General features: G+C 40.3%; 1 protein-coding gene across 3 annotated transcripts; it reads left to right on the forward strand.

Annotated features, from left to right (window-relative positions):
- The first annotated feature begins 1,414 nt into the window (after positions 1–1,414).
- Positions 1,415–25,354, forward strand: PRRC1 (proline rich coiled-coil 1). 3 transcript variants are annotated; one of them, XM_082302098.1, is made up of 9 exons: positions 1,415–1,479; positions 7,354–7,468; positions 10,360–10,746; positions 11,961–12,118; positions 14,354–14,456; positions 17,481–17,644; positions 18,944–19,047; positions 20,915–21,017; positions 23,826–25,354. In XM_082302098.1, exons 2-9 carry the CDS (start codon positions 7,375–7,377, stop codon positions 24,033–24,035), a joined length of 1,323 nt encoding a protein of 440 aa, XP_082158224.1. In that variant the 5' UTR covers positions 1,415–1,479; positions 7,354–7,374; the 3' UTR covers positions 24,036–25,354. The 3 variants fall into 3 exon arrangements, with proteins under 3 accessions (XP_082158224.1, XP_082158223.1, XP_082158225.1); XM_082302097.1 differs by lacking the exon at positions 1,415–1,479 and adding an exon at positions 1,565–1,705; XM_082302099.1 differs by lacking the exons at positions 1,415–1,479; positions 7,354–7,468 and adding an exon at positions 1,582–1,705.
- Positions 25,355–25,578: the final 224 nt, after the last annotated feature.

Raw genomic sequence — 25,578 nt, forward strand, 5'->3', positions numbered from 1 at the left:
GCAGCTTCAGAGATATATTACAGGCTTTGGATTCTCACATACTCAGCTGTTTTCTAAGCAGGGTTGAAAGTGCTATTAAGGCTGAGGACCTTTTTTGTCATTGGAGTAACACTTTCAGGAAGGTCAGAGGTCACAGAAAAGCTTCAGCTTTTGTTCCTCACATTCCCTCTTAATTCTTGTTTCTCTAACTTTAAATTTCATTGTGAAATTCAGAAATCACAAAGACAAAGAACAACTTTCTGAAAAAAAAAAGAATTCTTGCAATTAATGTAATTTAAAAGTACTTGGCTTTACTTAGTTTTCCTTAATAATATACATAAATTCAGTGGGAGTATATGGCCTTATTTATCAGGCCATAACTCAGATACACTTCAAATTCCTGTATTAACTGGAATGGGTGCCTGATGGCATGTCAAGATTGCAATATATAATTAACCATGTAATTTTTTCCTTCCCTGTAGGCAGCGAAGGACATTAGAGAGGCTGTTCATGTCAATGGTGCTGGTGGTGCTCAGGTAGCCAAGAAGGCCAATGACCCCTGGGCTGTCCCAGCTGTGGTGTGGCAGCAGGACCAGGGCAGTGACTGTCCCTGTGCTGGGCATTGCTGAGGCCCACTTCTGGGCCCCTCATGACAGAAATTTGAGCATGTTCAGAGAAGGCAACAGAGCTGGGGAAGGGTCTGAAGCAGCAGGAGCAGCTGAGGGAGCTGGGAAAGGGGCTCAGCCTGGAGCAAAGGAGGCTCAGGGGGACCTTGTGGCTCTGCACAACTCCCTGACAGGAGGGGAGAGCCAGGGGGGGTCGGGCTCTGCTACCAGGGAACAGGGACAGGAGGAGAGGGAACGGCCTCAGGCTGGGCCAGGGGAGGTTTAGACTGGACGTCTGGAAGAGTTTCTTCACAGAAAAAGTGATCAGACACTGGTAAAAGCTGTCCAGAGAGGTTGTAAACCCGCTGTTGCAGGAAGGGTTTAAGGAAAGACTGAATGTAGCACTCAGTGCCATGGGCTGGGTGACAAAGTGGTGTTCAGTCGTGGCCTGGCCATAATATCCTCACAGATATTTTCCAACCTAGCCGGTTCTGTGCACACAAATCAACTGAAACATAATTCAAGTGCCCATAAATAGAAACGGAGACGGGGTGCCTAACGGCTTGTGAAGGCAGCGAGATTTAAACGTATCACATCATTCCCCCTCCACACCGTTCCCTCACGCCGCCAACGTGGCACTACCGGCGCCCCGCCCGCACCGCCGCATATTTCTGCGTGAGGAGCGAACCAAGCTGAGGACGCAGGACGGGGGTGCGATCCCCCCCGCGCGAGGGGCCGTTGGACCCGGCCGTGAGAGACGTGGCAGGGTGCGGCGGCGGCGCGGAGGATGCTGGGAGTTGTAGTCCAAGGCGGCGCTAGCCGCGGCCTCCCTTCGTGTATCCCTGGGACGGGAAAGGCCGGGAAGGCACGGGCCGGGACGGGGGAATCGGACTCGGTGAGTGCGCTTTTGGGGGCGGGAGGAGGCGCCGCGTTGTGACCCGTCGTGCCCGGCGGCGGGGAGGAGCGGCTGGAGGGCTGGGCCGGGCGGTGCCGGAGCCCGGAGCTGCTGCGGAAGGTGCGGGGCTCGCTCCTCGTGTTCCGACCCGGCGCGTCCCCGCAGGGCTGCAGCGGCTCCTGCTCTCCGTGTGCTGCCAGCGCCGTGCTCCGAGGCTCGCTGTGAGGTGAGGGTCAGGGAGCAGCACTGCGCAGAATTCCCGGTGGGATTTATCCCGGTGCTTCGCTGGGTCCCCGGTGCCGTCCTGCTCCTGCATCCGGCCCGGTTTCCTCCTGCGTGGAGAGCTGGGGTGCCAGGTTGTTCGGAGCCTCGGGTCACTGAATTCCAGCCCTGCAGCGAGGAATGGGAGTGCTGGTCCTAGTAAAATGCCTTGCGGTTTCATCCTCACCTTGGGAATCTGTTAATGCCGGATGGAAGTGGTGCTTCAGGAGCTTTACTGCTTTATTATAGTGTGTCCCGAGGCGTAATTCGCTCTTAATGTGTGTGATTTATCTGCTTTTATTATCTTAGGAAAAAACCCCACATTATTTCTTTCGGGAAAACACCTCTGGAAGTGCTGGAGCTGTTGCATCACATCCTGTGATATCCATACCCTGGAAATGATGGGTGGAAATTGTTGGATGGGCCGGGTTTGGCTGTTTGTTTGGTGGTGTTGTGTTACTTGATGGCATTGCTGGATGGAGTTACGCAGTTGGAGATCAGTAGTTCTCCCACTGGGGCCGTCATTGGTCTGCGGGGTTCTGTGAGCGTTTTGTGACACTGAAATATTTGATAGCAAAGGGAGGAGGGAGGGGGGTGTGGTCTGCTGCAAATCCTGAGGGTTGGCAGTGGCGCTGAGAATGTGTGACGAAAAGAGCTAATCGAAATTCTAGTAATTCTGATAAGGTCAGGCAGCCTTTGGAGAAATGGAACTTGCTGTGTTTATGATGTCTGTGGACTCTGTCTGCACGAGTGGCAAGAGAAGGCCAACAGCCCTTGCTTGTCATGCCTGGTATATCCAGCTGTCCTGGTCTGTGTTAGTTTTTATGCACACTGGTGAAACGGCTTGATTATTAATGCTATGAATATAGAATTACAGAATGGTTTGGGTCAGAAGGGACCTTAAAGCCCATCCAGTGCTACCCCCTGCCATGGGCAGGGACACCTTCCACTATCCCAGGCTGTTCCAAGCCCCATTCAACCTGGCCTTGGGCACTTCCAGGGATGCAGGGGCAGCCACAGCTTCTCTGAGCACCCTGTGCCAGGGCCTGCCCACCCTCCCAGTCAAGGATTTCTTCCTAATATCTGACCAAAACCTATTCTCTTTTAGTTTGAATATTTTTCACTATCTACTGATAACTCAATACATCAAATTCTGTATTAAGATGTACTGGAAAACATGTAAACTAGCGCATTGCACAGTTACTTGTTTTGGATTTTCTAGCTCATGTCAAATCTTTGAAGTGCCCATGTTAACTTGGAGGAAGCTCAACTTAAACAGAGCCCCAAAATGACAAGTGTACAGTACTATTTACCTGGTGCAATCAGCTTCATTATGAATGGGAGGAAAGTTGACTTAGCTTCAGTTTCCTACTGTAAGGCCTTAATCAGGAAAAGTTACCTGCCACCTCAGTTTCAAGTCAAGGGGTGACCTCACACACAGGTGCATTGTTTGAGGTATGGCATCAGTAAAGAACCCAAAGTCTCAGAAAATAGGTGTAGGAGAGTTCTGGGGGGTTGGTTTGTTGCTTTGTTTTGTTACAGGGGTTTTTTTGTTGCTTTTTACCACTCCTGATCACCCCTCGTGAAGACTTTGGACTTTGAAACAAGTTATTCAACACGAGGTGGTTAAACTGATGATCTCTCTGTGTACTTTCTTTGGCTTCATTGAGACTTTGTGTGTCCTTTGGGACCTGCCTGCATTTTCCAGACCAGAGACTGAAGGAAGTTTTATCCCTTAGTGCTCTGCCTTTCTAAAGTGGGAAAAAACAATGCAAGGGATTTTTCAGATGAAAGTTTTAAGTACACTAAGGGTCCATCTCTGTTTTCATTTCATTTTTTTGGAAGAGTGTTGTCATTTTGTTTGACGTTATCTGCACCTTATTCTGGGCAGTTGTCAGCGTGTGCTTAGCCATGAGCAGTGTCTGCAGCCAGCACTGTCAAAGCTTAATTAAAAGTTATGCCTATGTGGTTACAGTCAAAAAGTTCAGTGGCATTTCAATTTAGTGTTCCAGCTTAGCAGTTATGTTTCATTTTAGGCTCTATTTAGAGAGCAGTTCCCCCTCTTAGTGTACTTAAGTATATTGGGGTTTCTTTTTGTGGGCTGATGTTTTTTTGTTTGTTTGGGGTTTTTGGTTTTGCCTTTTTTTTAAATTAGCCTGAACACCTACTGAAATAGAAGACGGGATCAATTAAAGGTGACTGAAAATACATGTTATAATAAACTCTGAAGTATGGCTGATTCTAAATAATGTGTTTATATCCACATGAAACTCGCTATCTCCATTTGTAGGTAATCTTACCATTAGCTGTGAATTTCTGTATTTTGGAGTAACAACCTGAAGAATGCTTTTTAAGTGTGGTTAAGTCATTAAGATTATTGCAAAATAGTAGCACGACTGTAATTAATTTCTATTAAACTAAAGTGAAAAGATGCATAATTTGCCAGGTAAGCCTTTTAGTCTCTAAATCAAATTATTTCATTCCTGCTTTTAGCACGAGCTAAAGCTAATTTAAAAATTTCAGTCAGAGTTTTAGCCTGGTTTTCCATTCAGTATACACAAACCTAATTCCCTAGTTTGGTAATTAGGTTGGTGGCTGAGATTTCGCTTTAGGTTAATAGATGAAGTTCAGCTGGTGAGAATCAGTAGAAATAATTCTAAAGTTAGACTTTGTGCGTGTGCTGTATTTTCTTTGTGTAATATGAGGGGTTAGCATCATCCCTATAACGTCTTCATTGTAATGAAGAGGGCTTTTTTTTTAACAAAGTAATTGATCAAAGCCAAACAAAATTCGTGCTTCTACTTCCTAAAGGTTTGTTTTAAGGAGGACTGATCACTGGAAATACGTTTTTTTCTGTATTTGTCTTTTCCAAACCCCTTCTTTTATATTTCCATATAAAAACAAACCAGGATTTCTTTCTACCAAAACGTGGCATTACCGAATTTGCAGTTTCTGGTCACAAATCACTAGATGGCAGTACGGATACTATTTTCATTTAATTGCATGTGCTTCTCTTTCCCTGTCTCTGGGTTTCTCCTTTGCCCCTTCAGTTTAGTAAGCCAAAATGTTCTAGTTTGCAAGAAGGCACAAAAGTCACTTCCTTAAGAAGTTAGGCTGAGCTTTCAGGTGCTCCTTGTTGTAAATTATGTGGTTATGGCTTGGATTGTGAAGAGTTGTAGTAATAACTTTTCTACCCAAATGCTTCCCCATTCCTCACACACAGCTGGTTTTGGGTAGGCCATTTATGTTCATGTGTATCCTGTAGGATCATTTTAATTACGTGAGGTGCTGGATTATTTCGACACAATGAGCTATTAGCTTCAAGTTACCCATTGTAATTTCTGCTTTCCTTTTGTCTGTTCCCATGCCTTGTCTTTACCCTTAATTTTTTTCTTCAAATTATTTACTTTTTTCATAATGCAGTACCTGCAAACCACAACTGGATTGTGTTGAAAAGTCAGTGTACAGAAAGGTGTTGTTTGTGCAGGCTCCATATTAGTCAAGACATCATTTAAGTCAGTTCCATACGGAATTTTTATTGTATTTCAGCAACTGACATGATTTTTTGCACATTTGGGATTACTGGTTTTGTTCTTAATCTTTCTTTTTGCTGAGTTAATAGAGAAAAACAGCTACAGAGTTATTTCTGTTTCTACTAATTCCTGACTTTCTGGATGTCAGGTGACCTCTTGAGGGGTTGCCCTATCTTCCTCCCCCCAGCACCACCACTGTAACGGGTTTCTGAAGCCCTGAAAAATCCTTGAACAGAACTTTTCAAAAGCTGCTCTGTGGAACTTTACCAGTCATCCTGCATGGCCACAGAATTTATTTTAAGTAGTAAGCATCCCTCAGCAGCTTTTAATTATGGCATTAAGTGAAATCAAGCAGCAGATAGGAAGAGCCTTGAAAAAATGTTCCTAGGTTTTGGTCAGTGATTACTTTAACTGCACAATGGAAAATCTTCTCATGCTTTGCAGTGCGTAACTGGAAGAATAACTTAAAAAATATCTCTGTGCAGAGGAATGTAAACTCCTGTAGATTGATTAAAAGACAAAAGTCTTAATATTGCAAATTCTTGCACTTAGTGAAGTTTAATGGAAGACTCTGCATTTCTTTTCTAAGGGATGATGAGATGTACTTTGCAAGGACAGTCTGTTCCCCACCTGGCAGTTACTGACCCTTTCATCCCATCTGAAGAGAAGCCTTTAAGTGAATTAGAGATGCTCAGAACCCAAAATCCATCTGTCATAAGAATTTCTTGAAGAGTGCTGCACATAAGCCTTGCATTCCATGGCTGGGCTCAAGCATTTAATCCTGAATCACTTAATGCAAATCATACTGATTTGTCAGAGGATCTGTGGTTTCTCCTGTGTGATTTTGATGCTTTCATTTGTTTTTGAAACTCCTAGTGCACTTGTGAAGACTGACATTGATATCCTGTCTGGATTTTTAAATTTGGTAATAATAGTAGTTTTTCCTCCACCTTAACCTAAGAGTTGTATATACCTTTGAAACAACGAGGGAATAAGGAATTTTTACTTTTTTTTTTTTTTTAAAGAAAGGAAAGCCCCTGTATTTTTGTAAGTGGAGTTCCTTTTTATAAAAATGTATTTTTATTCAGCATATTATCTAAGCCTTTTCCTCTGCAAATTCTTAAAGTGAATTAGCTGGCAGTCCTCAGTAGCCACTGATGTAATGGATATGATGGAAAATGGTTTGAGCCTATCTATTTTTCATATATATAATTACTTTATACAAGAATTTTATTTCACTAGACATACCTTAAGGACTGCTACCTCAGGGAGTGATACAGGTAGTTTACCAGACTTGTGAGGAAGCAGGATTTTTTGTAAGCTGCCGTTGCACCAAAGAATGAAAATCACCTGGTGATTCCATGAAAATCTTAATTTTTCCACTTTTCTTCTTCTAAGCCCTTTTACACTAATTTAAGGTTGTTAAATAAGCATGTAGGTTTATCTTTTTAGAAGTAGTGTATTTTAAAGGTTTATTCAAATATGTCAAAAGATTCTTCTGGCCTTCAAAATAAAAGCCAAAGCCTTCAATTACCTCCACTTCTGATAACATCACCAGAAAAGTGTGGTGTATGGATTTTACAGGAGTTGGCTGTACTGGAAAACTTGGTGTAAATTAATTTCATTATAATTTTATTCATGCTAGAAGTAACAGGTCCTGGTTTGCATTACCACAGCTCACTAATGCAGCAGAATTGTACCCTGTAGTTAAGTTTTTCTTGAAATGGGATATGGGGTTTGTGATGTGTAATTACCTCTCTTTTATTGCTCTTCTGAGTACCACCAGTGTATTTTGGAAGCAGTAGCTGGGCAGGCACAGTAAGGTTTTTAGAAAGAGTCTTGGAGTTTGAGGTATTATCACCATACTAAAAGTAAAGGGAAGGTACAGGAGAAAAGGGACTCACTGGATAATTTTGTACTTGAGATAAGTCAGTGGCTTTCTTTTTTTTTCTAGAGTTGGCATTTGAATTACCTCCTCTGTTGAGGAATGTAAATAACTCTGTTGTGGCCTTTGCACTCTCATTTAAAATCTTTTCCCTTGTTTCTCAAGATGCACTTTATATTTGTTTTTCCCTCACAGCTTTTTTGTAGTTGAAGGAAAATGATGGAAGAGAGTGGGATAGAGACGACTCCACCTGGCACACCCCCTCCAAGCACAGCAGGGGTGGCTGCTGCTGCTACACCTGTCACATTAGGTACAGAAACCTTTATTCTTGTCTTTTGAAGCACTACAAAAACAGTTGCAATCAGCATAATTGCAGTTCTCTTCCCCAGGCTAATTAGAAAGATTTAAATTGTTTCTTAATCATGCTCCTTATTTGTAATACGTCTGATATCACATAGAATATTTTAAACTTTTGGTTTTTTAAACTATTTTAGGAAGGGATGTGGATGCACTTTCATTTTTTAAGGATGCAGGGGAATAATACCATCCACTACAGTGCAGAGGGCAGCACAGGAGGGAGTTAAAACAGATTTACAGTCCTCTAGGGGAGAGTGGTAAACCTGAATAATCCCTTGTGTTTTAATACTCACAGAATCCCAGAATGGTTTGGGTGGGAAAGGACCTTAAAGATAATTTTGTGCCACCCCCTGCTGTGGGCAGGGACACCTTCCAGTATCCCAGGCTGCTCCAAGCCCCATCCAGCCTGGCCTTGGGCACTGCCAGGGATCCAGGGGCAGCCACAGCTGCTCTGGGCACCCTGTGCCAGGGCCTGCCCACCCTCCCAGGGAAGAATTCTTCGTAGTGTCTGATCTGAACCTGCCCCCATCCAGTTTAAAGCCATTCCCTGTGAAAAGTCCCTCCAGCTCTCTTGTAGCCCCTTTAGGTATTGGAAAGTCCTCTAAGATCTCACCTTTGGATAGTAATCAGAGCACTTTTCCCAATTTTTTCAAGATTCTGGATACCATATTTGAAGACCAGGTACTGAACTTTTTGGCACATGTGGTGGTGTTGAGTCAGACTTGTGTGGTCTGTCTTGTCAAATGCTAAAAGAGGAATATACAGAGAAGATCTGCCCACAACATTAAAGGAGTTCTATAATAAAAGCAATTTTTAAAATTAAAACTGTGGAAGTGTAACCTCTGATGGAGCAATTCCTTTATCTAGGACAAAAATGGATTCTGGAGAAGGGTTGCAGAGATGTTGCCACACATGGAATACATTCACTACCTCATTCACAGACAAGCACAGCAGCCAGAGCCAGAAGTGCATAAAGTGCTACAGGATGTTATCAATGAGGTTAATTTTATAAAAATGGCCTTTAAATAGTAGATTTTTTTACAGTATTTTGTACTGAGATGTGGCAATGAAAGATCTTTTTCATTTTTTATATGACACAGAGGTTTGCTGGTCACCAGTGGCAAGGTCTGTAAAAAAATTGTTCAACTTAATGTGGACATGTACTTTTTTTTTTTCTTTTTCTTTTTTTTTTTTTTTTTGATTGTGACAGCTTTGCTGATGTTTCGTGTGATGACAAGAGCAGTGTATCTAGCAGGTATTTAAAAAAAAAAAAACGCACTCACAATTTGTTCCATCCAGGTAAAGGTGGCATTTCAACAAGGAGTGATACAGGAAGTACTTTTGGAAGAAAGTAATGTTTTTGAGAAACCATTTCCAAAACTGATATTTGGAAATACTACCATCGTTATTCATTCCTGCAGCCAAAACCAATGCAAATGTTGCATAAAAACTGTCAGATCTGTAGACATCAATTTGCAAAGATAATTTCCTGACCTGTGTAAACATCTACCAAACAATTTCTATAGAATTTGAACACACTTGTTAAAAACACAAAAATACAGCACACTCATTTTGCAAGGACATCTGGTGGATGTGAGGGAACATGAAAATTTGCCAGCTAAATTTCAGAGAAAACTTTTGCATGACTTATGGGTGGGAGTAGAAAATGAATAGCATGGTATAGCAGGCACAGCCAGCGAGGCACTTCTTCCATGTGGATCTTTGTGAGGTGTCTTTTCCCGCCCTTAAACCTTAAGTATCGGAGCAGTCTGAATGTAGAACCAAACCTTCAAATTCCTGCATCCTGAGGTGTTAAAACCAAGATGTAAAATGAGGTTTCTTCAGTTGCACTGATCACCCTAAAAAGTCACTATCAATGATTGTATGATATTATATGTTAACCATTATTAATGTACTATAATATATTGGTAGTATATTATCAATTAGTGAAAGCAGAAAATGTTTCGTACTTTTAAGAAATTTCTTTTTTTTTTCATTTATCTTTATCTCATCACTTTTAAATTTTTGTTGTGTATGTTTTGTAATATACGTAACACACTGGTACAGTGGTGCATGTAAACAATATATAAATAAATTTACATGGGGGAATGGATGCTCAATTTTTTTTACTGATGGGTGTGTGTGACAAAGTTTGGAGACCATGGCATTAGTGTTATTAGTATATCATTTGACTGTGATTGGTGTTTAGGCTGAGCTGGTCCAACGTTACTGCCACCAAGCATGGCAATTTCTGTTTTTTTGACTTAGTTCCCTTGGTTATAGAGAGGAAAATTGGCTTATCCAAGGATAAGCTGAGGATTTGACTGAAACAGGGAAAGCAGAGGGATCAGGAGGATGAGTGCCAGAGAAGAGAGGGCTGCCTTATGTTCAGTCCGTTTTACAGTGCCGCACCTCTGAAACAATGCCCGCCCTCCCAAACATTAGGAGTGTGTGTTTTATTCCTGAAGATGAGCCCTTCCAACATCATCAGTTGATGTAGCACTCACTCAGGAAGAGCAGAACTAGCTAGAAATTTCTGAGGCAGGTTTCAGCTGCTGTAAACTCTCTAGTCAAATGCTGACTTCTTTTTAAGCTAATGACAAGTAGGGTTATGCAAGAAGAGGAGATGTGTGTTACAGGATATTGTCACCAAGGATTGAGTGCCATTGGTGGTCTATGAGAACTCGAGCAGAAGTTTCAAATTCACCTCAAAGGAAAAAAAAGCCAGACTGGTTCAAAAATGATTTGTGAAATGTCTGAACAATTACATAACTGAATCTCTTGAGATTTAGGCTTCTAGAATAATTTTTTTCTCTCTTTTTTTTTCCCCCCTTATTTTTATAGCTTTGTCCAGCCCCCTTGCCACACCAAGCATGCCATCTTCTCCTGCCTACTCACCACCCTTGCCAGCTGGAGTGTCCCCAGTTCCTCCTCCCATGATGACCTCGGCCTCTCTTCCACTTGTGCCTTCTGCAACCGTTTCTACGACTGCACCACCCCGAAGCCCTGTCCCACCCGCTGCTGCCCCTCCAGCTTTCAGCACCCCCGTGTCCCAGTTCTCTCCTCCTCCTCCACTGAGCTCTGCTACTGGCCCTGGTCTTCCTGCACCTCCCACTGGTCCCCCCATTTCAGGGTTTTCCATGTCTTCCACCTACGATATCACCAGAGGTCATGCTGGCCGAGCACCTCAGAGCCCACTGATGCCTTCATTTTCTGCACCTCCAGTCTCAGGTAACTCTTTGTTTATTTGCTTTCCTGTTTGTGGGACAGGGTGGGGGATCTCCTGGGTGGCTGCTTTATTCTTCTGGATATACTTAATTAATTAGTTGTACTCAGAAGAAGTAATAATAATTAATTTAGTTGTACTTAGAAGAAGGGATAATAGCCCTTAAAATACAGTCATGGTCTAGGACAGAGTGTCCACTTTTAAGTTCTGGTGGCATTCAGGTTCACAGGAAAATCTTTGTTTGAGAACTTTTATTTTTACTAACTTGCAGAGCAGAGACCATCTGAACAGCTTTTCTTTAGCTCAGAGAACCTTCAACCATTATATTTCCCCAGAATGACAATCACAGGCTGTAAACTCATAATTTTCAGGTTTTTGTTCTGAAAATCTGTCTCTAACAAGCTGTCCATCACATGACACCAGCTTCTATTTTCTTGTTTCCAGCCACGAAATTGCATTGGGATAGCTAAAAATACATACCTTCCATGCAGGCAGTTGCTGTGGTTGCTGAACTGATGTCATTTTCAGCTTGTGGAATGGAAACTTGGCTCTTCAGCTGCAGTTGGGCCAAGCTTTTCTTATTATTGGTGATATGTCTTTTAAGTAGTCTGTATTAGGAAAATGTCTAAAAAGAGCTATCAGTTTGCAGCGTAAAATAAATACAACTCTCAATTAAGGCTAGTGTTGGAAAATCTGTTAAAATAGGCTTTTTTATGTAATGGGGCAATGGGTCACATTTTATTTTTCTACTGTTTCTTTTTTTTTCCCTTTGAAATATGTAAAGCTTCCTTCTTTTTCTACTACTATTAATTTCCAGCACTTGGTGTTTAAAAAACATCTTACTTTTCCTATTGTATGGGAACATTCCCGTATCTTTGTTCAGACACTAATACTTATCCCTCTCTTTTCTCTACTGAGAGTTAACTACGAAACTTGAAATACAATAAAAAGAACAATTTTTAAAATGAGAGTGATAAGGAAAAACAGTCATTGTTTGACTTTGTACATAATGTACAGGCAGCCTCAGTTCTGTTAGCAGATGTGGCTGCATTCATTAGGTCTGCTAACCTTTAGCAGGCAGAATTGTTCCGGGCCTTCAAGAAGTGAGGTGAGTTAGCCTGAAATTGCTCCATTCTTCCTGCTGTTTTCCTGGTGAACAATTGCATGTTGCTTCAGTGTAACAAATTAAACTCCTGTGTTCTATTTTTCCCTCTTACAGGTGTTTTGGCAGATCCCATTACTCAACAGGCACCTTTCTCATCATCTTTGTCTCCTGGTACTGGTTCTGCAATCACTTTTCCTGAGGAGCATGAAGATCCCAGAGTATCTACTGTCCAGAGTGGAGCACCTGCTGGAGGACTCTGGGGCTTTATAAAGGTATGGGGGTTTGTCTGTTACCTTCATGAGGAATTACCGATTTGTACTGACTGTAGGAAGACATGTCTTACTCTTTAAATGCATGTTACTATAAATCTTTTTTTTTTCCCCAGTCTCATGTGCAAGGTGGCCTTTTTTTATAGTGCTGTTTGCTGAAACTTTGCTTTTACTTTTTCTCTGCGTAGAGGAGAGGGGACTATAGAGGAGAGGGGACTACACAAATGCAGGTGTTCTAGGTTTAGTCCTGCAATAGGAACATGTGACAGAACCTGTTAGATACGTATATATTCTTAAACCAGATGAAATTTTAGAACCCCTTTAAGATCTGTAAGGTAATTTTTACTTCACAAGGACTGTATGCAGAAAAAGTCAGTCTGGTTTACCTTACCTGAATGCTTTGCATATCCCATTTATAACTTCCTAATTTTCTGAGTTTGATTCCTGCGCGATGCAGGTCATGCTTGTTCTATAACAATCAAGTTGTATTTTGTCTGTTTTCAAGGAGAGACAAATCACGTATTTTTTCAATCACAAAGAAGTGTCTAAAGTATTTTGTGAGATTATTCTGCTAGAAGGCATGGAATGTATAGTGCAGAACAGATATTCCTTGATGAGCAATCTAATCAGACAGAGGAAATAAGCAGCAACATCAGCTAGCAGAATCTCATTAGGCTGTAACCTTTCTGGAGCTGCCAGAGATTCTACATTTAAGTAGCATTGTGAAGATTGTGGCAGAAAGATCTGAGGGCTGTACATGAACACTGAGCTGTCTTCAAGAGCAGCACCACATTCTGTCCCATCTCACACTGAATGTGAAGGAAGAATAAAGAAGTTTATTGTCCCAGTGGGCTTGAAGAATTTTTGAGGGATTTTCAATCCCTTTTAAGCATCAAAACCTGGGAGAAAAAGTGTGTGACATAGCAGAATGATCCCTGCCTTACTCCAATGATTCAGTCGTAAAGAACAAGATTAATTCTCCATCAGTACAGTGAGAGCAGAGTGGTCATGCTACCGTTTTCAGGGAGAAATGTCTTCTCATGATCATAAAAACACATCTTCCTTCTTCCTTTAAGTATTTTCCTTTCAGTCGTTATATTCCTCATATTTGCAGTAGGTGGCAGTGTTTTACAAGAGAACATTTTACTTTTAACTTGATCTGTAGCCCTTTTTAAGAGTACCAGAGCTTTCATTTACAAATTAGTTGAAGAGCCAATCTCAGTCAGATTTTAGATTTGCCGCTAGGATCCAAAAGGTGTCCTGCTTCTGTTTATGGAGAAGGTCTGTATTACTGACTCCAGTAGTAAGGGTTTTGGTTGAAGTATCAAGCATTCCATGTGCTCTGTGTATTCAGTAACCACTTCTTGAGAATTTCGTAAGTGAAAGAATGAGGAATCATTAGTTATACTGAAACCATCAAGTTCTTGATGTGTGTAAGCTCACATCAGAGTCTGTTCTTTTTAAAGATGAGCCAGAATCTGGGACATGCAGTGGTAATTTTTACAGAAATGCATCCTAAATTTCCTGTTGAAGAGCATATACAGTAGTTGCCCCGGTTACCTTAGTTTCTGTTCTTGAAGTAATTTGAAATGCCACTTTTTCCTCTGGTGTTGTTAAGAAATCAAACACCTTTCTTTCAGATTTCCTTCAAGCTCAGTAATATTGAAAACTGTGACAATCTAAAATTGATAATATTAATGGTTTGGAATCAAATGGGACTGTTTCAGTTCCTTCAATCTTTCAAAGATGCCTGAGCAGTCCCATTGCAGTTCCAAGGCTGATTTCTGCATAATTGTTGCAATGAGTTCATGTTTTGGATTGGTATAAACATATGAATTATTTCATCCTATTTGTGCTGGGCAAAGGAACACATACAGCCATCTTCCACAGGTAGAAGCAGTCTCAATGTTCAGGAAACATCTGTGAAATGACTTTATGTTAGTTAGGCAGCCAGGCTGCTAATTGGAGAAGCACTGCCTGGCTTTGCAAGATGATGGGGCTTTTTCTGCATTAATGAGGAAGGTAATACTTAAACTTGAGGTTGTAAGAGAAAAGCCATGCATTGATAGTCATATCCTGCAGTGTTTGTGCTGAATGATGGACAGCAGATGTTACAGAGCATCTTAGTATTAATTTTTTGGTTTTTTGTTTTTTTAACTGTAACATTCTGAATTCTTGAGGAGGGGAAAAAAAAAACCAAAACAGAGGATAATATGAAATGTATTTGCTTAAATTTAGGGTGTAGCTGAGAATCCCATGGTGAAGTCTGTTCTTGATAAAACCAAGCATTCAGTGGAGACCATGATCACAACGCTGGATCCTGGCATGGTTCCATATATCAGTAAGTGTTTCTGATAAACCATCAAGTATTGCATGGAAAGGCTAGAGGCACTTAAAGTGTAAAAACATTTCAGTTACAGCTTGAAAATTAATGGGAAAGAAAAGCTTTGTGTTACTCTCCATTTTATATTTTACTGGAGGACACTGTATATTGAATATAGCTGAGATTAAAATGAGGAAGCAAAAGGCATTTGTCCAGGGTGGTGGTTTGGTTTTGGGTTTTTTTTGGCATGGTTTATTTTTTTTCTAGCAGTCTGATAAGTAGTTCTCCCTCCTAGGTGTGCCAGTACTGACCTTGCTCTGCCTGTGAAAAAAGCTGCTCAGGAAATGGCTAAGATTGAGAAGAAACCATTAAAATTATATTTTTATCATTTTGTTTTCCTGAGCTTTTTTTTTTTTTTTCAGCTGGACCTATTTTGTGACCCAACTAACCACATTGCTGCACTTTTGTACTAGTTCAGAGGACAGGGGAAGATGACCTAATTATTGAATAGTAGTTAATTGTCCTACATTAAAGGGAAGATATCCCAGCAGTTCTCTAGTGAGGGGAGAGTAGGAATAAAACCAGTGATGCCAGCCAGCAATGCCTTCTAAAGGTATTTGAAAACAGTAGCAGGATGTGGTGCAAAGCTACAGTAAATGTTGATTATGCACAATTTGGCAAAGTGTACTTAAGGTTTCTATTGCAGTCATGACTGTCCCTTTTTAAAAACAGGATCTGTCAATATCCTGGATAGTTTGACCCAGTATTTACTGACAGAACAACTTCATCTGGAGGAGGAAGTAATTCTAATAAAATGGTTTGCTTGTAGGATTTAGGTTGAGTAAGCTTAAGTCAATGGTTATCTCAAGGTTCTGAAGGGGAAGCACCTGTGTACATCTTGGCCATTTAGGCACTGCATTGTTTTTGTAGTTGCAGGTTGTGAAAACGGGGCAGAGGTTTGTAAACTGAGCGTGTACTTCCTTCTAGAAATGTGTTCTGGGATCAGCAAAAACCATGTCCTCAACAGTGGCTCCTCTTCTCTCTGCTCACCCTCTGTTACTGCAATGCCAAAGGAATTTCATGTTCCTCATGCCAAAACCTGAAATTACCAAAGCTTCTGGATGAGGTGGTTGAAATTTATTTTTTTCCCCCCTCATCTGAGCAAATAGTATTTCTGTAATCTCTTTCTTGAAAAGAACTGAACTGTTTTCATTGGTACATTTTGAAGATGTCATCTGAGCTGCGCTCCTGGAACAGACAATTTCTGTCTGCACAGGAAATGGTCACCTCACAAGCATAAACAACAGTGCTTTTATAACAAAAGACAACAGGGAGTCTCAAATTAAATATGGAACTGTCATTTCAGTTTATAATACACAAGGTACATTCACATTCAGGTGTCAGAGCCTAACTTGACGTAACAGTTCTGCCCCTGAATTTACCAGGGTGCATCTAGTTCTTACATTTTAGGTTTCTGTATTACTACATCTTGCCACAAATGGTTTCTTTTAACCCATGTAATATTTTTATTTCAGTTCTGTAGTATCTCTGATGAACAAAGATACGCTTTTGATATTTGATGACCCTTAATACAAAAGAAAATATATTCTGTATTCTGGAACCAAACATGGGGCACAGTTGCCATTAAAGTTGTTATGCAGTGATTTACTAGATATGTTATGGATTAGTTTTTAGCTTCATTAAAAGCTCTTTAACAGTATTTCTGTTCCTGAGCACTCAGGCAAAGCTAACTTCAGTAAAAGCCTGCAGTCAATTTTAAGCACTTGTTTAATTATGTTGTATTGATATCTATCAAGAAGGAATCAATAAAAAAAGATACTCTCAATTATTTTTAGTCCTGTAGTTGCACAGTTTAAAGCAATTGCTCAAAGTTCAGTGATCTGTACACCTAATTCCATTCAGCAAAGCAATGGATAAATAAAATGATAAAAAATTACCCTAAAACCCCAAAACAGTATGTTTTACTACTGTTCTGGCCTATCTGGTGTTTATTCATAAAAATAAGATGATTCCTATAACTAAGGTCTGCTGAGTAATACAAGCCAAAAAGTAAATTGGTTTTTTCATTAAAATTTAAGCTTTGGGCTTACCATTATCAGTTGGGGAGCTTTTCTTGAGTCAGGATAAATGCTGAAAACTCTGTAAGCTCATGTGGTCAATGCAGTTTACTAAGGCAGCCTTCTCTGATGTCATTCATATTCCGTGTTTTGAGAAAAGATTTAGCTGTTCTTGAGAAAGTTGCTCACAGCAGGGATGAGTTTTATGATGTGTTTCTGCACAATAAAAGTGATGCAGCTGTGTTAGACAGATGTGAGGTGTCATTGAGTTTTTTATAGTAGTTTTACGTTTCTTTTAATCCATGAATTGTTGTGTTTCATTCTGAGAGGGCTTAGTGAAATCTCCTGCTTCTTTATGGAGATACCACTTGTGGAAAACACTCAAGAACTGTGTACAAGCTTTTTGGTTCCGTAGATATTTAATATCTAAAAAAACCAATAAAATTACACTGAAGTTCACATTCCAAGGACAACTACAAAGTAATGAGACCTCTTCTTTTAAATCTTGTGTAATGTGGCAGCTGTTCACTGGATTTTATGACCTGCATCAGTGTTCTTGATCCCATTCATGAGTTTGTGTGTCACACCAATATTCCTTGCTGCTTCCCAGAACACCAAAACATTATTGGAAATGGATGTCTTGAGTTATTTTCATAAATCTCTGTGAATTGTCATCTTGAGTGAATGGTGTGATTTTTTTTCAGGTACTGAACCTGCAAATAGGTCGGTTCTTGCTGCCTGTCTTTCATCCGTGTATCCCTTAGTTATTAATCTGATTTTCAGTTCCTAAATTAAGTGACTTCTGCTTCATGGAAGAACTACTGTCCAGTGCCTAAGAAAGAGAAGAGCAGGTGGAGAACATTGTTGAGGTGTAGACTGTGTTTGAACTATCAACAGTGGGAAGGAGGAAAATTACATGCATGGATGTTTTTTTTACTGATTACTTTACAAAACTATTTTGCAGGAACTGGGGGAGAACTGGACATAGTTGTTACTTCTAACAAAGAGGTGAAAGTTGCAGCAATTCGGGATGCTTTTCAAGAAGTCTTTGGGATGGCTGTTGTGACTGGAGAGGCTGCACAGTCCAACATTGCACCTCAGCCTGTGGGCTATGCTGCAGGCTTAAAAGTAAGTTGATATATAACAGTAGCAAAGAGAAATTCACCCAGAAAGATCTCATTTTCTGTAAAGGGAAGGTCAGTTTCTGGGATAGGTAAACATTTTCTTCGGTGGTTTTTTAGTGGAGTATTTTTTGTTTGTTGTAGTTATTTTGGGGGTAAATGGGTTTGGTTTGTTGTTTGTTTGTTTCTCAATCTGGATCATTAGATCAGTTTAAAGCTCTCTGTTTGAAATATTTTTGAGGGTTTTTGCAAACACATTCACAGCAAGTGGAGAGTCTTTATGTCAGAGTATTAGCCATTTATGTCAATTTCCTTATACTGTCATTGGTTGCCATCACATCTTGCATACATGGTGGTATTTCTGTAGTTTCAAAGTATATTAGGAATTTTTGAATAGTCTCTTATCAGCACATCATGTTGAGAATGTTAGAAATTAAAAGAGATTCTTCAAGATTGATTTTTCTCCCCACTGATTCCGTAGATAAAAGACAATTTGATCAACACTTGTCAGGGCTCTTCCTGAACAGATCTGTGTTCTGTTTGAAAAGTAAGAATTCACTGTGCAGCCTTGCAAATTGCTGTGCTGCCCCAGAGGAAGGGTTAGCAAAGGTTATTTCACCAGTTCTGGCCAATAACTGAAAATCCTCAAAACAAACATTTCTTACTCTGTTTACTAAATGTAAGCAAAAATTCATGAAAAACTAAGTCCTTCCCCTTCAGTGTTGTGGCAGAGCAGTAAAGCCTGTCCTCACAGCAGTGTATTATGTGATTCAATTTTATATTGAGATGAAGCAGAACAACGTGCCTGTTCCTTTACTTGTTTAGCCACTGCAGTATATTTTATATCTCTATTACAGCTCCAGAGTGATAACAGTTTTCAAGGGAATAATTCCTGTGTGTTAGTCAGATATGTACCACAACAAATGGATTCTTTCCCTTGCTCTTACAAAGTTGGTCCAAAGCTCCTAAAGACTCTAAAGCCAAGACAAAGGGTCCAAGTAACACAAATATGTACTGATACTTTAACTGGTAGTGAAACTTGTCACAGTTACAGGTTAGGAATTCTTTGTGTATGACCCTGGGTATTTTTCTTGGAAAATAAAAAACCTAAAAATATTTGATTAGCTTTATCATGGGTTTTGTTACTGTTTGGGATTCCTGGCCTTCCACAAGTTTGGGTTTTTGGTTTCTTTTCCTATTGAGTCATTTTGAAAAGTGTGTCCTAGAGTTCTTTTGGGATTAATCTGCAAGCACTGCACTAAGCTGCAGTTCAGAGTTTTGCCTAACAGCTTGTGTTTCCACTCAGGGAGCCCAGGAGAGGATAGACAGCCTGCGCCGCACGGGAGTCATCCATGAGAAGCAGCCTGCTGTGTCAGTGGAAAACTTCATTGAGGAACTGCTTCCTGACAAGTGAGAGCCTTGGATTTATTCCAGGAGGGTGGGGACATGTTGGGAATATTCCTTGTTGACTCCAAGTCTGTAAGGAGCTGGTAGCAGTTGGAGGGGAGGGGAAGGGGAAGGGGAAGGGGAAGGGGAAGGGAAGGGGAAGGGAAGGGAAGGGGAAGGGGAAGGGGAAGGGAAGGGAAGGGAAGGGAAGGGAAGGGAAGGGAAGGGAAGGGAAGGGAAGGGAAGGGAAGGGAAGGGAAGGGAAGGGAAGGGAAGGGAAGGGAAGGGAAGGGAAGGGAAGGGAAGGGAAGGGAAGGGAAGGGAAGGGAAGGGAAGGGAAGGGAAGGGAAGGGAAGGGAAGGGAAGGGAAGGGAAGGGAAGGGAAGGGAAGGGAAGGGAGAGGGTTTGCCTGAAGTATTTTGGCAGGCTCAGTTTTGGTGGTGATGTTCAGCTTTTTGTCCAGGCATCTTGAGACTTTAATATAAAAATATCCTTGTCAGGTTTTTATAGATTCACGATACAAAAACACAGTGAAGTGAAGGAAACTCAAAAAATTAAGGAGCTGTAAAATTTGGAATAGTTCTTGCACTCTTATGTGTATCCTCCCTTCTGTCTGTCTGAAATTGTATCAGAATGGATAGTGGGAGATACTCTAGCATTTAGAATATGATTTTATCAAATAATGTACTGTCTATTTTCTTTTCACTGATAATATACTTACTTGCTTTTAACTTGCACTGCACAGACATAAAAATGGTTTTCTAAAACACATTCCAACCTGATTTTGTAACATGCTGTTTGACAGGCAGTTCTTGAAGCAGCTTTATAATTAGTTTCCAAAACATTAAAGACAATGTTGTGTTCTTCTTAATGCAAACTTAAATAACTTTCTTTTGTTGTTTACCATACTTGTGCATGTGCAAGGAGGGGAGTTTCAAGTAACCACCCACCACTACCAATAACATATGTCATAGTTACTCCTCCATGAAAAGACAATAGAACACCCAAATCAGACTAGATGAAAATAAATACTAAACAAAAATTAAAACTCTTCCTACTTCTATTTACTTTAGAAAATTCCTCATTCAAATTGTACTAAACATACTAAACGTAAAAATAGATCAAAAGTAGAGTATCTGTCAAAAAAGTAAAAGCCCATCACATGTACAAAAATGCAAATATTAAAAGACTGGAAAAATCTGAGTAACTTCTTTATTAATTGGAAGCAAGTAATATTTAATGATGAAGCTTTCTCAGCAGTCTTCACTAGTTCCAAGTGAGAGCATTCCAGTATTCTGTTCCTTTCTACAAACATGATGGAAGTGCTTCTTCCTGTCTGGCTCCACTAAGCTCTTACCAAGAAGCTTATGTGGCCCAGACAAAAATGTTTCTCTGAATATATCATTTAAATGATTGTTACAGCATTAGGCTTGCCAGAAAATCCCTGAATGTTGAACATGAATGATAAATATATTATATTCTTTAAAATTGTTAAGGAAGGTTGTTTTAATGAGAAATGTTCTTTGAAAGATTGAATGAAAACTGTAGCAGAATAACTGTGGCCAAGGGATTATGTCTGCCCACACAGCCCCCACCTCCAGCTTTCTTTGTTTCTTTGATTTGTAAGTTTCACATAATTCGTATTTCTGTGTATTGTATGTGTTTTACATACATGCACATACACTATCATAAGAGATAGGCAGATAGATGGATGAAAAGTGACACATGTAAATTTCACTTGAAAAATTCCACAATGACTTGAGGAGTCTCATATTATTACTACGTCTGTAATAAAGCTTGTAAAATGTTTGTAATTCAGCTTTTAGCATGTTGGTTTCCAACAGAGTGATACTCAGTACTCAGAAATAAAACCATTTGCATATCACTGCAGGTGGTTTGACATTGGATGTCTGATTATTGAGGATCCAATTCATGGAATTCACCTGGAAGCATTTACCCAAGCAACACCAGTGCCTTTGCAATATGTTCAGCAGGTGAGTTTTCAGTTTTCTTGCCAATCAACAGCTGAGACATAAGACTGAAGTTTTAATTTTACTTACGATACCAGTTCTTACTGGCAGTTACTCCAACGTTTTCATTTATGAAATGAGGGTACAAACTATTTTTGCATCATGTTTATGTATTGATGCCATGAGGATTTTTTTCCTTTTCTTTTATACCCGTTATACCATTTTACAACTCTTGTATTCTTAGTGCTTTTGCCTACATTCTTGGACTTGTTTGTTCAGCTAGGAGACTAAACATTTTAGAAGCTTTGTAGCTAGGGATCAGTGTGCCCCAGAGCCCAAGGTCCTCTCCAGAACACATTCTGTAAACCAAGATAGAACCATCCAGGGGAAGGTTCCTTAGAGAAGGGGGCTCACTTGAGCCTCTCATTGGGGAATCTTGCATAGATATGCTAATTAGTAAAACCTGTAATGTTATACCCGATGCTGGGGAGACACACACATGCTCAGCGGTGTGCATCTCGATGCATATGACCTGGACGTGTGCACCTAAGGATCCTTAAAATAAATACCAAGGTAAAATCCCTTGTCCCCTTCTAACCGTGTCTGACTCTTGATTTTAAGACCAGGAAAAGGCATCATATTACGTAAGAACCTTCAGGCATTTATAGCAAAGCATTTCTTACTCAAGACTCTCATTCTGCAATATCTGTCACTTTGGAGCACAAGTTTTACTTTCCTATTTAAGAAGAAGAAGTACTAACCAAGCAGGCAGCATACTATACTCTCTGAAAACTCATTCCTGTGAACAAAACTCATTCCTAAAAACAAAAGATTCCTTTTTTCCAGATCAATGCTTGGACTTAAGTCCTCTTAGAACATACACAGTTCCACCTAAAAGACAAGGCTGATTTCAAGTGTGCTATTCTGACAAGGATGTACAAATCTGAAATCAAAAGATTTAAATCTTGGAAATGCCATGGTTCATCTGATTGGAAAGGATGGAATGAACTGCAGTAGTGTGCAGTTCTGAAATACCACCAGTAGAAGTTTTTCATGAGGTGGTTTGTTTTCCTTTGGGCACACACTGGGAATTACCCCAGTCACTGCATGTTGCCTGACAGCAGATAAGAGTCATGCATTAGTTAACTGTGCCCTGAAAATTATTTTAAAATAAATGTTTCTGTGAAGAATTTATAACCAAAACTGTTTGGGGTTTGATCCTCAGATGTTGTTTTGGGAGAACAAATACTAACTTTTTTTTTTTTTTCCAGTAGCACCTATCTCAATAAAGTGAGCATTTGTGGGATTGATTGGTTTTAATTCTTATTTTCCTGAGTTCTTACAGCCTTGAAAAGCTGATGAGTGGCAACAGGAGAAATATGGCTCTGTCTCTCTAATTTTGCAAAATGCTTTCTAAAAACATCAGAGAAAGACAGGAAAAAGTCTTTAAAGGCCTCTTCCCAACCCAAACTATTCTGCATATTCTAAAATACTTACATGTAGGTACAAAAATGCTGTTAGTGAGGATCTTCTTGTTATTTTCTAAGTCCGTGAGAGATTTTTCTCTCTCACAGAAGAGGCAGCAGAGAATGTAAACAACCAAGCCACCTGCAACCTTGGAAAGTCTTGTTTATGGTATAGTAGAAAATATTTTGACAATGGATGTTTTAGGATTTTGGCCAATCACCCCCAAGGGGTGGCTGGTCCTTTGTCCAATTAGACGATGAAGAAAAAGTCTATAAAAGAGTTGGTAAAATAATTAAATAAATCAATCTTGCTGCACAATTCCTGTACAATCCTGCCTGCTGGATCTTCTCCTCCTCCTCCCTATGGCTGCGGGACATGGTGATATACCCTAGGAACCAGGCCTGCGGTAATACTTATATACGCTGTTATTGTTGCAAGACAGTAGTTTTAGGAAGGCTGTAACACACTGATGAACTTGATCTGCTGTACATGCACTGGACACAAACTAACCCAAATTAAAATCTGTATGAAGAAGGTACGCCCAGGATGAGCATCAGACCAGAGAAATGCAGTAATACTTCTCTCACTGTACCCCTTCTGGTTCCCATTGCAGAACAAGGGGAGGGCTACAGATGTCATTTATCTAAGTCTTGGACATGGTCCCCGAGTCTGAATTGGAGATGGATTCTATGGGTGGACTGTTCAGTGGATAAGGAATTGGTTGAATGGTCCTGGTCAATGGCTCAATGTCCTGATGAGTATCAGTGACCAGTGGTGTCCCTCAGGGGGGTCCATATTTGGACCAGTGTGATTTAATGTCTTCATTAATGACACAGAGAGATGAAGGCACCCTCAGCACGTTTGCAGGTGACACCAAGCTGAGGGTGCAGTGACACCCCTGAGGTACGGGGCCATCCACAGGGACCTGGACAAGCCTGAGAAATGGATCCATGGGCATCTCATGAGGTTTAACAAGGCCAAGTGCTGGTGCTGTCCTTGGATCAGAACAGCCCCAAGATCAATCCAGGCCGGGGATGAATGGATATTGTATAAATACATATTTTTATTGATTCCATCTATTGGCTGTTTGAAAGAACAAAACTGCTTCCTAATAATGGCAGTATGTCTTTATTTTCTTAAGTATCCTGTTTTAATCTTCAGATGTTGCTTGGATCACGATACATAGAAATCCAAAAAATTGGCTAGGCATATTATGGGGCAGGCTGAAATTTGATTCTCACACCCTTTAATTTGCCTGTTGATACCAGAATGATCCCTGGCAAAAGTTGGTTAATGCTGAAAATGGAAGCAAATCTGTTAATTCCAAACAGTTTCAGTAATCACTTCTTAAACTGTTCCACACAGGCCAAGAGTCTTACCCCTCAGGACTACAACCTGAGGTGGTCAGGCCTGCTGGTGACCGTGGGCGAGGTTCTGGAGAAGAGCGTGCTGAACGTGAACAGGACGGACTGGCACGCGGTGTTCACTGGCATGTCGCGCCGGCAGATGATCTACAGCGCAGCCAAGGCCCTGGCAGGGATGTACAAACAGCAGCTGCCACCCAGGACCGTGTGACAGCGGTGACACCCTCACACCAAGCGATGCTGGGGTCAGTTCTAGGATTGAAGTGAAGGCCGCGTGTTCCAATTGTCAGCAACGCAGATTTGTAATTTTAACTCTAAACCGTTCCTACTTCTTCAGAAGGGAAGGTGATTTCCAGGAGTGGAAGTGAACAATTGCAGTTTTTAGCTAATGTGTGATTTCCAGGATGATTCATAAAACAAACATGTATTTATGACTGGTCCAGGCAGCATTTCAGTTTTTGAACTGGAATGTGCTGTGATGTGACACCTTACCAGGCATTTGCTGAGATAGATAGTTAGTATTCTTTCTAAAGGGGATATTTGTTTAGCTATTTCTATTATATTAGTAATATAAACATGTTGACAGCATAACATGTGTGTTATATATGCATTTCAATCCAGAGAGACTACCTTCTGTATTACATGTGTTTTTTGGGGGCATGTGTTTAGGGGATACTTAACACCTCATTGGTTTGGTGTCTGTATATAGTTCTCAGGAGCGATGCCAAGTAGTCTCTACAGCACATAACAGTGAGCTGCTGAAGAAGAGCACAAATCCATGCCCTCTTAGTTGAAGCTGTTGCTAAATAATCCTGATTTCTCATTTTCTGTGCTGCATCTCTCTGCTTTTTACATAAGAGTAATGAAATTCGTGGTCAGTTGAAGAACCACAGACAAAATTTCAAGTTGCTTCAGTGGGTTTTAGATCAGGTACTGCACTTGCCACATGAAATCATCTCTGCAGTTTCAATAACATGATTTACTCCAGTGCTTCCAAACTCCATCTGATATATGTAATTATGTAATTTTTTTCTATGTAGTTACAGTTGTCAGTAATTTGATTATGGAAAACGGTGATGTATGTATCACTTGCTTTGCTGTTCTGGGTTTTCTGAACACTTCTAAGTCTAAATGCTTTCTTGATGTCATGAGCTCACTGTTTCTCTTATAAGTTTTCAGTGGTGTCTGATTTTTTTTGTGGCTATAAATATCCTCCATCCTCACACAATCTTAAATCTTTATTTAGAAATACAGAAGTAATTGTGAAGAAAATATTTTGGTAATACTTTTTTAAGAAACAAAGAATAAACAAATACTTTTTGTTTGCCTTAAAGAACCAGTTTTTCAGCTTATATTGCTCCGCCTTTACCTTTCTTAGATGCTTTCAAAGAACATTTTGTATACAATATACTGTTAAGCCAGCTCATATTTGTACCTAGTGAAAGCCTGTCTATTTCCAAGTAATATATTTGGCCTTAATTGGCTTACTCTGTAAAGCAGTTGAATAAATGTTTTCCCTAGAGAACTGCATTTACTTTAAAGGCTTGTTTTTTAATACACGTGGTGAACATTTCTTTATTGAAATTGTATTTACGTGGTCAGATTGCAGATTAGTCACATACTAAACAAGCAAACAGAATCCAACTCTCAGTCTTGAGGTTCCTCATTGGGACTGCTTCTTTCTTTGTTAAACCAAAAGGGTGATACAGACACTTCTGTTTGTCCTTGAGCAGTAAAGGCATCTTTGCATGTAC

The sequence above is a fragment of the Coloeus monedula genome, assembly GCF_965178545.1.
Source record: "Coloeus monedula genome assembly, chromosome: Z".
In the NCBI taxonomy this organism is placed as follows: domain Eukaryota; kingdom Metazoa; phylum Chordata; class Aves; order Passeriformes; family Corvidae; genus Coloeus; species Coloeus monedula.